This window comes from Electrophorus electricus, chromosome 4, assembly GCF_041902795.1.
Source record: "Electrophorus electricus isolate QZ-2024a chromosome 4, ASM4190279v1, whole genome shotgun sequence".
NCBI classification, from domain to species: Eukaryota; Metazoa; Chordata; class Actinopteri; order Gymnotiformes; family Gymnotidae; genus Electrophorus; species Electrophorus electricus.
The window spans coordinates 37629808-37643307 of record NC_137500.1 but is presented as its reverse complement, the minus strand read 5'-3'; the positions used below and the strand labels follow the sequence as shown (position 1 = coordinate 37643307).

General features: G+C 40.5%; 2 protein-coding genes across 12 annotated transcripts in view; one reads left to right on the top strand and one right to left on the bottom strand.

Moving 5' to 3' along the window:
* osbpl6 (oxysterol binding protein-like 6) overlaps window positions 1-5197 on the top strand; it is a 44438-nt gene extending 39241 nt beyond the window's left edge. For 6 of the 10 annotated variants that reach the window (XM_081713631.1, XM_081713633.1, XM_081713632.1 and 3 more), the window contains 2 exons: window positions 139-240; window positions 3321-4206. In XM_081713631.1, coding sequence (XP_081569757.1) covers window positions 139-240; window positions 3321-3372 — 154 coding nt within the window. In that variant the 3' untranslated portion in view covers window positions 3373-4206. Of the gene's footprint in view, window positions 1-138; window positions 4207-4358 lie in introns of those variants that run through there. The other 4 variants (XM_081713636.1, XM_035535849.2, XM_081713639.1 and 1 more) reach the window with 2 other exon arrangements.
* A 154-nt stretch (window positions 5198-5351) lies between these two features.
* On the bottom strand, window positions 5352-9155 carry prkra (protein kinase, interferon-inducible double stranded RNA dependent activator). Of its 2 annotated transcripts, XM_027018025.3 has the most exons (8): window positions 8959-9147; window positions 8187-8359; window positions 7936-8017; window positions 7732-7807; window positions 7457-7574; window positions 7199-7293; window positions 6949-7111; window positions 5352-6563 (listed from the first exon to the last, which is right to left on the bottom strand). In XM_027018025.3, the coding sequence occupies exons 1-8, from the start codon at window positions 8970-8972 to the stop codon at window positions 6406-6408; spliced, it is 879 nt and encodes a 292-aa protein (XP_026873826.1). In that variant the 5' UTR covers window positions 8973-9147; the 3' UTR covers window positions 5352-6405. The 2 variants fall into 2 exon arrangements, with proteins under 2 accessions (XP_026873826.1, XP_081569766.1); XM_081713640.1 differs by lacking the exons at window positions 7199-7293; window positions 7457-7574 and having other exon boundaries at window positions 8959-9155.
* Window positions 9156-13500: the final 4345 nt, after the last annotated feature.

The following is a 13500-nucleotide window of genomic DNA, read 5'->3' as shown; positions in this document are numbered from 1 at the left end:
GGTGGGTCCCAGGAGCTGGGCTGAGAAGCACTGGTTTAGACCACCGCATGTTCTTTAGCCCCTCACTACAAGGGACCTCGCTCCCTTCTCCGCTCTGCTTAGCGTTTACTTTATGGAATTGCATGCTTCTGTTTCCAGGAAAGTTGTGGACGTGAGTGAAAGAGAGCGGTGGGTGTCTAACAGCACGTACTGGGAAATGCGCAAGGACCCAGGCTTCCTCAAACTGGAGAACCCTCAACTGTGGTAGCATCCCAGCACCCGTCACAAACATATCACACCACTGCTACAGACTACAGGAGCTTAACCTATGCACAATACTGCTTGCCGTGGCGCGGGGGGTGGGACCCCGCCGGCGGCTCCAAGCGCAGGACGCAGCGATCGCTAAGCGAAGGCAGGCTCTGCACCCCGCTGCGCACCCAGAAACACGTCCCCTGCTGCCGAACATCCCTTCCCTGTCCGGTCACCATAGAAACATGCAGAACATGCTCATGGTCATGGCGACCTAATGAAGGTGGCTGGGCCTTCTGTTAACGTCCTTGCCTTAAGAAGCTGCTTCTTAACAGCCCACTTTAACGTCCGATTTCTTCACGTGCTCTCTGATTCGGACCGAGCGTGCGAGTTATCTCTTGGTCCCACATACAGTACCTACAGAATATCCTGCATGCTTAGATGGCGGTTTTCACTGGCATATGCTATAATGACTTGTCAGCACATCATTTGTAGTTTTGAAACATGATGGCCTCTTTGGAGATCTTTAGCGCTGAAGACCTCGTGACCAGTGTTGGGTCAGCAGGTCAGCCCACACAGCAGGGTGGATTCACGCCTGCCGGACCCTGTGGGGACCCCATGCCTATCTCTTCAGCTTTATCTGTTGGTTTTCTGCCCTCCTTAAGGATGAGGAATGGAACTCTCCCCAGTGAAGCTGTCTTAGTTCACTGATTGGGAACCATATTTTTTAAGTTTCATAATCCATTCATAAAAATGTGTACACGTATACTTTTAAAAGCGCTCTCACAGATTTGGCAGACGGTCGGTTTAGTTTATAGACTAGTGTTTTAGCCAACCCTGCTTTGAATAGCTGTACTATCAAAGCCTATCCAACAATTTGTAGGCTACCATAAATCAAAGATTGATGTACAGTTTAAAAGAAAATTCTAACATTAAAAACTGCATGTTTAACAGGCTTTTAAAGCAGTGTTGCTGGCTTCTGAGTGGCGCAGCACTAAAGCGTTGGCTCCGTCATTGGGAGTTTGCTGGCTTGAGCCCCGATGTTGCCACGGCCATCCATGGGCAAGAGTCCAAGCTGGCACTGTTCTCTGTGTGGGAGGGATGGTATTACTCTGCCCCCTGTCAATCACTGTGGCGCTAGCCAATTGCGGATGTCTGTGTGTTTGCACTTGCTGATGAAGGCAGTTAGCACTATTCTCTGAGTGTGCTGCCCTGCCTCTGTTGCAGCAGTGTAAAAGGATGTGGTGCTTGGTGTCATTTTGGAGGTTTGGTATTTGGTAGAATGGGATTAAAGCAAAACAATGTTTGTGTTTGAAATGTGTGATTCTAAAGCAAGTTGAAATCTTATACTGCTACAAGCATAAATCAATTCAAACATCACATCCTCAGTTTACTGTGAAGAATTATTTTATAACAGTTCGCTCCAGATTTTGTTTTTATTTACAATTGTTTTTTGCCTGTTAGTGTGATTTTTTCTGCAGTAGCTTCAGTTACCTTTCCAATGGCTGAGAGGGAGGAGATTTAGAAGTCATCCAAGAAGATAGATCTTGAAGTCATGCTATGTATATTCAGTGATGTACCAATTATGATGTACATGATGCACTTCTGCAAAATCTTTTGAAGACCAGCAACATAAATGTTTTTAAAACCCCAATAAAACGGACCCAGGCATGTTATAAGATTACCTGCATTTTATTCCTTGTCGCTTCTTACCATGAGATGGAATTAGGGGGAGTGTTGCAGCTGAAGAGGAATATTGCATGAGATATTTTGCTGTCTCCGAGGTCCTATGGAAGCTTATAAGAGGTCATTTTTGCACTGAATTGTACTTTAGAATCACACATTTAACCAAAAGAACAGCATAGAAAAGCACTGTTTTAAAACACTGTGTAATGTGCCAAGGATATGTTTAAAAAACAAACAAACAAAAAATATTGGAACATTCCATTAAGGCCCTATAGCTCATTGGAAGCTCATTGGAAATTAAAATTGAATCGTTTTATCTCCTATAGGGATATAGCCTGAAGCCATGTTCCAGGTGGCACACCATGCACACTGCTCACATGAGAGAATAATATGTCATTTATTCCCCAGGACATTATTTTTATTCCAGAAAACACAAGCTCCACACGCCTATGAATACACTCAATGCCGCACATAATTTAGTTTTTTGTTTGTTAGTTTCGTCTTCAGCAGTTGTTACTGGAGTGTAATGGAATGTAAACTTTTGGGCTGTTGTATTTGCCATTCAGGACGTCTTTGCTACGCTGCGTAAATGAAGCGCTGCTCAGAATGACCAGTAACTCAGCTGCGTTATAACTACTGCAACAGTGACACCTGCTGACCAGCTAGTGGTACTGCTCATACCGTGTATAACGACGAGGCCCTGAATTTTGTCATGTTTTTCAAAATAAGCGTTCCGATCCTAAACCAGCTTTTAACTTTTATGTCTTAATGAATGGGTCAGTGAAAACCTGTTCCTGGATCATTAGTCCTAGTCTAAGGTCTTTAATAAATATGGCCCAGGTCTCGGAAACCTCAACACCACTGTTCAGACAGTCGGTTTAAACAAGATAAGTGATGTTTTGGGCACCGTTTTTAATCTTGTTCCTGCTTCTGACCAAAGAGGAGTTTTTTGAACATAAAATGCCCAGTGTTTATTTGGATGTATTTTCGTTGTTCTCCTTTAGCCGAAAGAGCTAAGCTCATGATCTCTTAACCAAAATTTGAACTTTGGTCTTAAAAATTGTTTTTAAAACAAAATATTATTCAAGTTTCAGACACTTTGGTTATAAAACAAACAGGTTGTACATGCAGGCTCAGTTGCATCAGTACAGTGGTATTCATTGGAACTGATCCTTTTCTTGATATTGTTGATATTACTGGACTTACATGCTATACTTTGTCTTGTAAACAAGCATCACAGGAGACAAAGTCACCCATTTATTTTAGATTTTTGATTATATGGCACAAAAAATATTCTCTTAGAATGTCATGTAAGTAGATTATTGAAAAAGCTGATGGTAGTTTAAAACAATACATTGTACTTGGTAATATAGTTGGTTACATATCTCTGAACCTCTCTCTCTCAGATTCAGATCCCATTGTATCAGTCCCTCTTGCTGTGCCTTAAAGCATCTATAATCACATTAACGGAGAGTTCTGCAAACACACCTTGTGTGCTGCAGACCAGTGCACCTGGCCCCTCCCACACACAGACCAGTGCACCTGGCCCCTCCCACACACAGCAGCAGCTGTATGCTGTGGAATGTTGGCTACGTCGCTTCATAATGTGGATTGGAGTCTTCACGTGCCGTCGACGTCCAAACGGGTTCCCGACTTGGATTGTACGAGATCTGCCAGGCACACTCGAGAGACGCGTTGGACGGCAGGAGCAGATAACTGTCATTGTTTTCTCCTCTCTGTTCTGCCCACTTGAGGCACATCATAGCTGAGCCCTGCTTTGTTTGATATGGTAATATGTATCTAGAATCTTTTAACAAATAAAACAATGCGGTCAACTTACTAACAAAATCGTCTTGGTGCAGCTGTTTGTAATGGACATTTTACCATGAATTGTATATGTCTGGCTCAGAGAGAGAAGAGAGCAACACATCTGAATGTTCCTGTCGTCCTGTAGTTCCAAAGAAGATTCCACGTAGAACTCGGACTAGTTGACCTGCTTTCCTACCTGCATGTATACATGATATAACCTGCCAGTCAACATTGCTGATGCCTTATAACGCAGTTTCCTTTCTAGTCTGTTCTACTTGTTTTGTTGATTTTGTTTCTCTTACCTCCAGACCGACAAACTCCAAGCCACCGTATGTGGTGCTGTCTGACTAAATGAATCCATTTTACAGTGGGTTTCTTCTGAAGAAGTGCAATTGTACAATTACATATCTCCCCCTCCATGATCACTGTACACAGCTGCTACCTAGTGCTTGTTCTAATATACCAAACTCCTGGAAATCACAATGTGGTCCCGCATTCTTCTTTCTGACACATAACACACAAACAAAAGTAACATTGCTACTTGATTTTAAAATGTTTTAAGATTGTTAGTAGTTGTGTATAATTACTTACACTTTCCTATAGCTTGTAGTAATCCTGTTTTTCTCTGACTTTAGTTGAAGGCAGTTCCACTAGAGTGGGAATGGCTCCACTCTGCCATGTTCCTGCATCACTGCCCTGATTAACACACATGACCTACGAAGAAGACTTAATACTTAATGTTCTGAATCGCCTGACCAGTGAAACCTTTTATTTTAAATTACCACAACACAAGCAAAACACAACTGAATCAAGAACACCAAGAGCATATTCATTTATTTATATAACACAAAGCGTATAAACACCCCCCTGTTCCACCATTACAATACTAATTATAAAATGAGGCTATATGCATTTGCAGAAGTAATTGCACTACTGTGGTATTTTATTTTAAAAATGTGATGCACTTTCAGGGTTTAAGACTAATATTATTACCTTTTTTTTTTTTTGGCAAAAGTGTATTATACTGCCATGCTCCATCTGCTCTCTCAAGGCATATGTGGGGGAAAATACCCAGTACAGTTATGATATACAGTTTTTTTAAAACCCTACGAGATGAGTGATACCACCCTTATGCCAAGAGATTATATTACTCATAGTTGTAACAGCTAAACCTTGAGCGATGTGAAAAAAGCTTAGCAAATAGATGTACCACATAGCTTCAAATATTAGTAATATTAAAACAAATTACGTGGATGGTTAGGACTGTTTGAAGAGCTGACCTTTTCAAAGCCATTTCAAAAGTATTCAATTTGAGCTAACAATTTATTTTAAAGGCCCTTAGTTTTATGGGCATCACAAGAAACTTGAAGACCTTTGAGGTTTGTCTTGCAGTTTAATGTAGTAGTTCTGAAATACAAGTAATTGCAAGGGATGTCTATTACTGTCATGGCGCTCACTTTATGCAGTGGGATGCCTTCCTGTTCCTGAATAAGTTATGGAGAGCTAAAACCGACTTTTCAGGAGGAATTGAGCAGATGGTGCATCAAGGGAGGAACTTTCCAACATTCAAAGCCATCACTTTAGCAAGTGACCCTATACCAATATAAGACAGGTAAAACACACGATGATACAGTCAGCATATTTAGCTTTTATTTAAATTTAATTTGAAGAGTTTAAATATCTAAGCATATACAACATACATCTACATGCTGAGGTGGGATATGACAGTTGCATACGCAGTTGCAAATTAGTTTAATTTGTAAATGCCAGTGGATATGTATAATTGTGACTTGCACTACAAAAATAAAGATTACTTATTTGGTTTTATTATTACATCATGAATATGCTGAAAAATAAATACACATAAAAAATATACTTAAAATGAATCAAATCCAAGTCACATGTTACACATCACAAAACAAATAATAAAATAAATCCTTGACGTCACATAAAATCCCCTAATTTTTTTCATTCAAAAAGACTTGGGTGCTTGGTATAACCAAACAGTAGCTCACTCAGTACAACTAATCGGCTGCTTGATGACTCACACTGGCCTATTAAACAAGTAAGTAACCCCCTGATGGACAGGACTGCCTACTTCTTCTGTAGATTTTTAATATTATGAACATTTCCATCAGGTGAAATGACTCTCTGTTGGTGGGAATTGGGAACGATTGTCCAAACTGCTAAAGTCTTGAATAGCAAAGGATGTTCATAGTGTTCCATTTCTACGATGCTAGCAGGTAGTGGATGGTGTTAGCTACTGTCGAAGTTCTAACCAACAAAGTGAAATCTGGGCTACATATAAAATAATTTATTCATCTTTGAGAATCCCTTAGACTGCTATACTGAGTGGATGGATATATGTACACACAAATCTTTATTTTGTGAACATTTTCTATGGTAAATGTCACACAAACCATACAGATCTAACTGGCAGCACTCAATTAATTACTTCAGTTTGGTAGCAGCTCACTTAAAATATTTCTTACATGAATTCAGTAACTACTGAATCCAGTTGCATAAAGCCTTTATAAAAGCATTTGAGTGCTGTTGGTAACAACTCAAGTTCATAAAACATCCCATCATTAAAGACCTACTATACTTCATAGCCCCAGTAAATGTGTCTCCATCTCACCTCTAATTCAGCGCTGTCTCTCATTCTCACAGTTTCTGTACTGTTTATTTGGTGGCGGTCATGATCCTGATGTACTGCAGGGCATTGTGAGCTGCATCGTTGTGTGCATTGCTGCAGGAGATTCCCGTGCCGTGACACACAGTGAGCGGTGTGGTTGAGAGCTCCGCCAAACACTGGTACTGCCCATTTACCGTAAGCTCATCTGCAAAACACCAGCGCGCAGCTCAGGACACGAGTAACTACCACACTTTTAGTATGTTTTCTGGTCGTCTTGCAGTGCATGTTTCTAACAAGGCAGAGGCTGTCTACAAGAATATGGCAAGAATGACACATTGTCTACAAGCCTTAAAATGTAATCATATACTCCTTGGGGGTGGTGGATTTATAAAGGTGTAAAGTCATATGTGTGTAGAAGATCACCATGTATACCAGAAAGTCAGTGACTATGCAACTAAATCCATGTATCTTGCCATTTTCTCTAAATGTCAGTCATCTATACACAACAGTATTTATACAGAGCTGTTGTATTTTTACAGTATAGCGTGTGATCTTGATGAAATAGTGCTTTCAGAGAAACACAGGCTTACCAATGTCAAAGTATGTGACCTCAAAGCCGTGTTCCTCAGAGAGTTCCAGAATCATCTGCACATAGTCTGTGTTTGGGATACTGAGGGGGTTCCTCCTCAGTAAAGAAATCTTCTCCAGCTTTGAGCTCCTCAAACTCTCCAGGTACACACGCGGCTTTGGATTCTGGGAAGAAGTAGAGAGAACCGACAGTCATATCTTCATGCTTTAGCAGTGAGTTAAACAGCAGGCTTTGATAATCGCAAGTCTTACCCACGTAATCTCTGGAGACCCTGAGAGACTTTGTAGCTTTTCCAACATTTTTTCTGCTGCTACTTTCTTCGCATTCTTTTTAGAATTCCCTATACCTGATAACACAGTTCATCATAGATCTTAATATTACAAACCATTATATGATGATACAGATTTAATGCATGGCTGCCTGATTTCACCGCCCTGTTGGACTGTCTGACACCTGTGGGACAGCCTTAAGAAAAGAGCAAATTGGAGTGCCAAGCAGAGGCCGCATACCTGTCTCAGTGAGTGTCTCTAATCTGCAGATAACTGTGAATTCTTTCTTATGATCTGGACCTGCTTCCATACATACTACATATTCTGGCAGACGCCAAGCTCTCCGCATTGCTAGCTCCTAGGGAACAGATAATGCACAGGGTAGGATGCTGGATTATATCTGGTTTCGCATATACTCACCACACATAACCTAAAAAACAAACATGAAAGCACAGTAAAGTCACAAGTAATCAAGTATAGGTAAGTACTGTGTTTATAAAAGCACAGCAATGCACCTGCAGTACTCCCACAGGATTACGCTGGTCGTTCGAGTCAGATCCGCCACCATTTTCAAGCCTCTGATCCGGAGGGCTTTGGAAGACATTGGCATAAGCAAGATGAAGCCATACTGAAACATGTATGACATTATAATAGAATATGACATTAGAATAGAATAGAGTAGAATGTCATATAAATGACCTAGGGCATCATGTACTTGCCTATTTTCAGCGTTTAACTGCAGTAGTTTCAACGCAGCTTCTGCAGCCTCATGTTTGGCAGCTTTTTTACTGGTCCCCTGCCCTACATGGGGAAAAGAGAGATACTGTAAGCAATGTGAACTCATGCACAGAAATATAGATATTGGTTTCATCACAGCGTGATATAGCACTTAACAAAACTATTACATACAGCTGGAGCTCATAGAAAACAGCTCCAGCTGACAGATACAACAGCTCAGGGGGTCCCACACCTGTACAGGTGATGTCTCCGACCGTAACCCTGAGCACGAACGACGGCTGATGCGCCTCTCCGTCCGCCCGCTCGACGGTGTACGCCGGTTGGCTGCCGGTTTTAGTCCCATACTCGTGAAGCACCTGAACTGGTGTTTTGTCAGGGGGGACATGCTGATATGCCAAACCTAAACTTAAAGCGCAAAGAGAAAACATGAATGACACTTCGCAAACGCTAGCTAACCTAACCCAGCTAACTAGTGAGTAATCACGCATCACATCAGATAAACGGTAACACAGCTAAAGCTAGCCATGTATTCATCTGCAACGAATATGCAAAGTGAATGCGTTTCGCCAGCAAAGTACAACAAATATATTACATTTAGAACTAGCTGGCTAGCTAACCTAGCTTTGTTCATTACCGTCGGTAGCAAAACTAGGTTATCTATATGGCTTTACAGTAGGTTAACCTAGCTAACGCTAACTAGACGTTAGCTAACTTACTGCTTAAGCTTGACCTGCTTACGAGTTGCCCAATTCACCCTCAGTAGATTTGCAGTCAATGCTTTTATATTAATAACATTTTAAACCTTCCTAGCTAGCTAGCTGCTAAACTAAAGACATCTTGAAAATGTGTCGTAAACAGAGCTAGCTAGGTAAGGTTGGCGTTATCTAGCTGGGTTAGTTAACTTAGCTATCTTAAATGTAACCTAATGTAATATCAATGTTTATTTTGACACGGTTACTAAAATACGAAGATCAAAACACATAGATGTTTACACGAGAACTCACTGAGATTCAGCCATCACTGAAGCAATTAAACAGATAACTAGCTAGCCTAGCTAACTTGTATTCACTTCTTGCGGCATGCAAAATAAATGCTGCTTTGCAGATAGCTAACTAGGGGTGTGTTTGGTTTGTAACCAGAGACGAACCGTTGTAACTGGCATACAATTTACACTTAAAGAAGTATTTTGAAAGTCCCACAATTTAATTCAGTTAATCGCCCTTAATGCCGTTATCACTCTGTCACTATGAAGGACAGAAGTAACACTGAATGCAATGCAAAATTAACCCATTTAGATTTTAGCTACAGTTTACGCTTCAAACTAATTGTAATTGTGTGATAAAACGTTAGACCTTCAGTTATCAGTCACTGAGTAGCTCGGATTTCAATATTTAACTCCAAAGTGAAAGGAAGGGATTTTATGCAGGTGTCAGTCCTGCAATATTACTTGAAGATATGTATCCTGAGAGAGAGAGAGCAAGAGAGATAGATAGAGATTTTTTGATGGAAAAACTCAGTAATGTCCGGTGTGTTTCACAGGCAGGCGGAGGTCCATGCATGAGCTATCGGGGAAACTGACCGAACTGCTTGAAATGAATCACATCAACATCTGCATCACATTAGCACCTCTGCTACGCAGTCCAATCACACTTGAGCTTTGGTTCTAAAGCAAACCACCAAGTTTTAAAAGCCTTGCTAAATGTTCTTTTTCTGAACTCCATCTCGCTTCTTTCGTTGTAAAAAATCGTGTTGTAAAAATTCACAGCTCCCTGTATTTCTCCTCCAGTCATTGAACAAAGCAGAGTGCAGATCTCAAAGAGGCAGGCAGCCACACCAGCTGGAGATGGTGTGTGGTTTCCATTGTAATACCATACCCTCGGGGCTTTGTTTGAATCATAACCCTTTGCTCTGTAGTGGCTTTTCCACTCATCTCAGTCTATTTTCTAGTGAATTTTAAAGTTGTAAGACTTTCAAGAAGAAACATATGGACTGTAACTGTAACTCTGTCTGTCTCTCTCTCTCTCTCTCTCTCTCTCTCTCTCTCTCTCTCTCTCTCTCTCTCTCTCTCTCAGTAGTGCTAAAGAGAGATATTGGGAGACCCAACATAACCACTGGGTGGGGTATTTTTCCTTTTGGAGTTGTTGCTATTTTGCAGAAAAAATCTCTTGCTATGCAGTGTATGGCCACTGATACTGCTGCAGCCCCTATGGCTAGTTCAATGCGTTGGCTATGTATGCAGGCTCTAATGTTCCAACAGGCTGGTTTCCTCTCAGATGTTAAGCAGCAGAGGGAGGGAGGTAAGTGAATATGTTAGTGATGACAAGTTTCCTGGCTTGTTCTCTTTTCTCTGGATACCATGATCACCATGTTGAGGAAACTGTGCTGTTCAAATCAGAATTTGATTAACTGGAACTTCAAGTTGAAAGGTTACTATTACATGTGTGAGCATCAACCAAAGACCCAATTACAAGTGTTAGAGGGAGAGACCACTGTAGAGGTTTCCACTATACCTGACCAACCAACCCAAACAGCATACCACTCCATACTACTCCTTCCCTATTGAAGCTTAATGTATCTGACTATGTCCCTCTCAAGGGATGAGGGCAACCTATAAAAAAAAGGATAACACTAACAATTAGACCTTTCCCATTTGTTCAATTAAATGAACGGCAGATGACACAGCAGCAGTGGAACAAATAATACTTTGTTAGACAGTTTAATTAAGATGGACTATGTGTTAAAAACGGGTTATCTGTGATTTTTCATCTCCAAAGTCTTACACATTTTTATATTGCTAATACAGCTTTTAAGAGTTCCCAAGCATACAAAGCATATCCACTGTAACCTGAGACTAAACACTCCACCCACACTGACACATCAGTGTCAGTAAACAAATAAATAGATGCCACAACCAGTAAAAACAAAACAACAACAAACAGTATCAGAAAGGGTAACAGCACTGGCCATCTGAAGCTTTTAACTGGTCTTCTACTAGCTCTGGATTCAGCGGCTGGGATACTGGTTCAGACAACAGCAAACCCTCCGAGATGGGGTTTACCTCCACTTTTAAGAAGGTAGGCCAGAAACAAACAAACAAACAAAAAAAGATTAACACGCCGTAAATTACGAACTTAAAGCGAGCAAGTAAGAACACAACGGAAAGCGCGTTTAACCCTACGTCTTTTAACTGCCGTGCTACTGGATCCTAGTGCCCAAGGTCACCTGCCATTCTACGGTCCTTTTATCTCCTATCCGTTACATGTGTAAACCGTGCAGTGTACTAAGGTCAGTGAAATTCTTACTTGAAGGCGTCTCCACGGACAATGTAACATTGCAATAAAATCATTGCTAAGCACAGTGCTGACAACATATAATACAACAGTTAACTTGATGTTAACATGTTGGAAAATATGAAGTGTCTCAAAGAATATGCGGATTGCAATGTCTGTAAGACATTCAAACATCGACAGATGTTTTTGATAACTTTGGCTGGACTTGGGTTTTGTGGGAATGTGGTGTATCCCTATAACTTCTGAAACAGAAATATATTTCCGTCATGTCCTCTTGAGAGATGGTTTACTTAAGAATAAAATTAGCCTCATTTTACAATGGGTTGGTAAATGGCATGGTCCCTTCACAAATCAAGTAATACCATTTTCCCCCACCCATCACCTCCAGCTGTCTGTGCGGTCAGTCTTTATGTTCCAGGACTGTGTGTGGTCCACTCACCATCATCTGCATTTGGCTCTTTCTGCCCTAGGACTGTCTATGGTCCTTCTTCTCCTTTCTGAGGACTTCTTTGGTGATGGTGTCTCCTAAGCTGTATTATGTGTTATGGCTGATATAGTAACAAAGGGGGGGATGTGGTGAATCTTTGCATTTTTATTGATCCCTATTTTAATTTCAGCTATTAATGTGATCACAGTCTTAACAGGTTCATGTAGTGGCTGCATAAACATTTATCAAGTATCCGTAACCCTACTGCATCAGTATTAAGACAATATTAACAATGAATGATTATGTACGCTGTTTGTTTTGTTCCTTAAAGGCTAAGCACCACCTAATGGGCCTCCCTGAAGATTTCACATTATGTTAGCTATTGAAAAAATGTATATGTGAATTAAAGCGAAAATAACACATTCATTTCTTTAAAAATGACGAATTCAAGTAAACTGACGGAAAAACCCTCAATCATTTAGATTTGAGCCAGAGAAGCAGCTGCCCCTATTAACAACCTGACAATTGGAAATTTCGACTGGTAAGAACCTTTTATGTTGGCCATTACGCTTAGAAATGATCCTAAAAGTAAAATGTATTACACAACATAATAATATCTATTACAATTATTTATAGCTACTGGTTATATTTCTCATTTTACTAGCTTGTCATCTATCTAGCTAACTAACTTAATAGCTATTTAGCAGTGCTCCCTTTTGCTAATGTCTTAGCTAAGCTAGCATTTGCTTTAGTGGTCTAACATGTTTTTGGTAGGTTAATCATATGCATCTCGGTTATGTGTCTGGCCTTAAACTGTACACATTATCATCACCTGCTCTTCTGCTTGGCTGACTTCAGTGAATTTCTAGTGCTAACTCTGTACATTAGCATTTGGCAGTATCTTAACGGAAATGTTGTTATCGTTATTGTTGTAAAAGCGGTCTACGTCGAATTCATATTCATAAGATACTCTACAAATCTCCGTATTCCAACTATGTGGAGTAGTTTTAGCCTATTATGGGTTGAGCCATGAAGCTTAGCAAGTCAGTCAGTTAGATACTAACCTAGCTAGTTAATGTTAGTTAGTGTCAACTAAAATGGGCGAAGTAATTGCTCATACCTGGTTTACTTCCATGCACACAGAGGCTCTTAAACACTTCTCTTTAGTGTCTTTACATGCCCATATTGTTGGAAAAGCAGCAGTCTTAAGATCAAGTGACCCTGGCTTTCCACATCCCATAGCTGTGTTAAAGCACAGGTAACGGAGTGAGTGGGTGGTCCTTTCTGATGTGCCCTTTTAAAGTAGACAAATTTGGTCTTTTTTTTTTGGATAATTGTGGATTTATAGGTACACGGGGGTCCCACTGTACATTGAATTATTGCAGCCAAAGACAACACACCTTTTTGTAATTTTGCATCACCTAAAGTTCAACTTCTTGAGTTGTTGTCCACCATCTGTCACACGGATGATGTTTATGACAGCGGGCGAGGCAAATCAAAGCCATAGTCCTTTGAGTTTGTACAAAAATGTTTTCCAACCATTGATAATCACAAGCTAGAAACTCAGCTTTCGCTGTATTTATGTATTTGATACTTTCATATTACCTGGAGCTTAGCCTTTAAAGCATGTTAAACAGTGGCAAGGTATATATGAGCACTTGTGTTCATGAAATAGCTTTATAAAATTACTTTAGCCACTGAACTAAAGGGTGGTGTTGTGAGTTTGTGGTTACAAAATGACATCTGTCCTGAAATATGTGGTAGTGAAGTGCAGCTGCAGTTATAATTTCTAGTAGCTGAGCTCCCCAATCCCAGATGGTTGAATTAAC

Coding starts and splice junctions, on each gene's coding strand:
- prkra (XM_027018025.3), bottom strand. Junction 7,294..7,456: donor AGAGACACTCACTGAGACAG/GTATGCGGCCTC, acceptor CTGTGTTATCAG/GTATAGGGAATTCTAAAAAG. Junction 6,564..6,948: donor GGTCACATACTTTGACATTG/GTAAGCCTGTGT, acceptor GGTGTTTTGCAG/ATGAGCTTACGGTAAATGGG.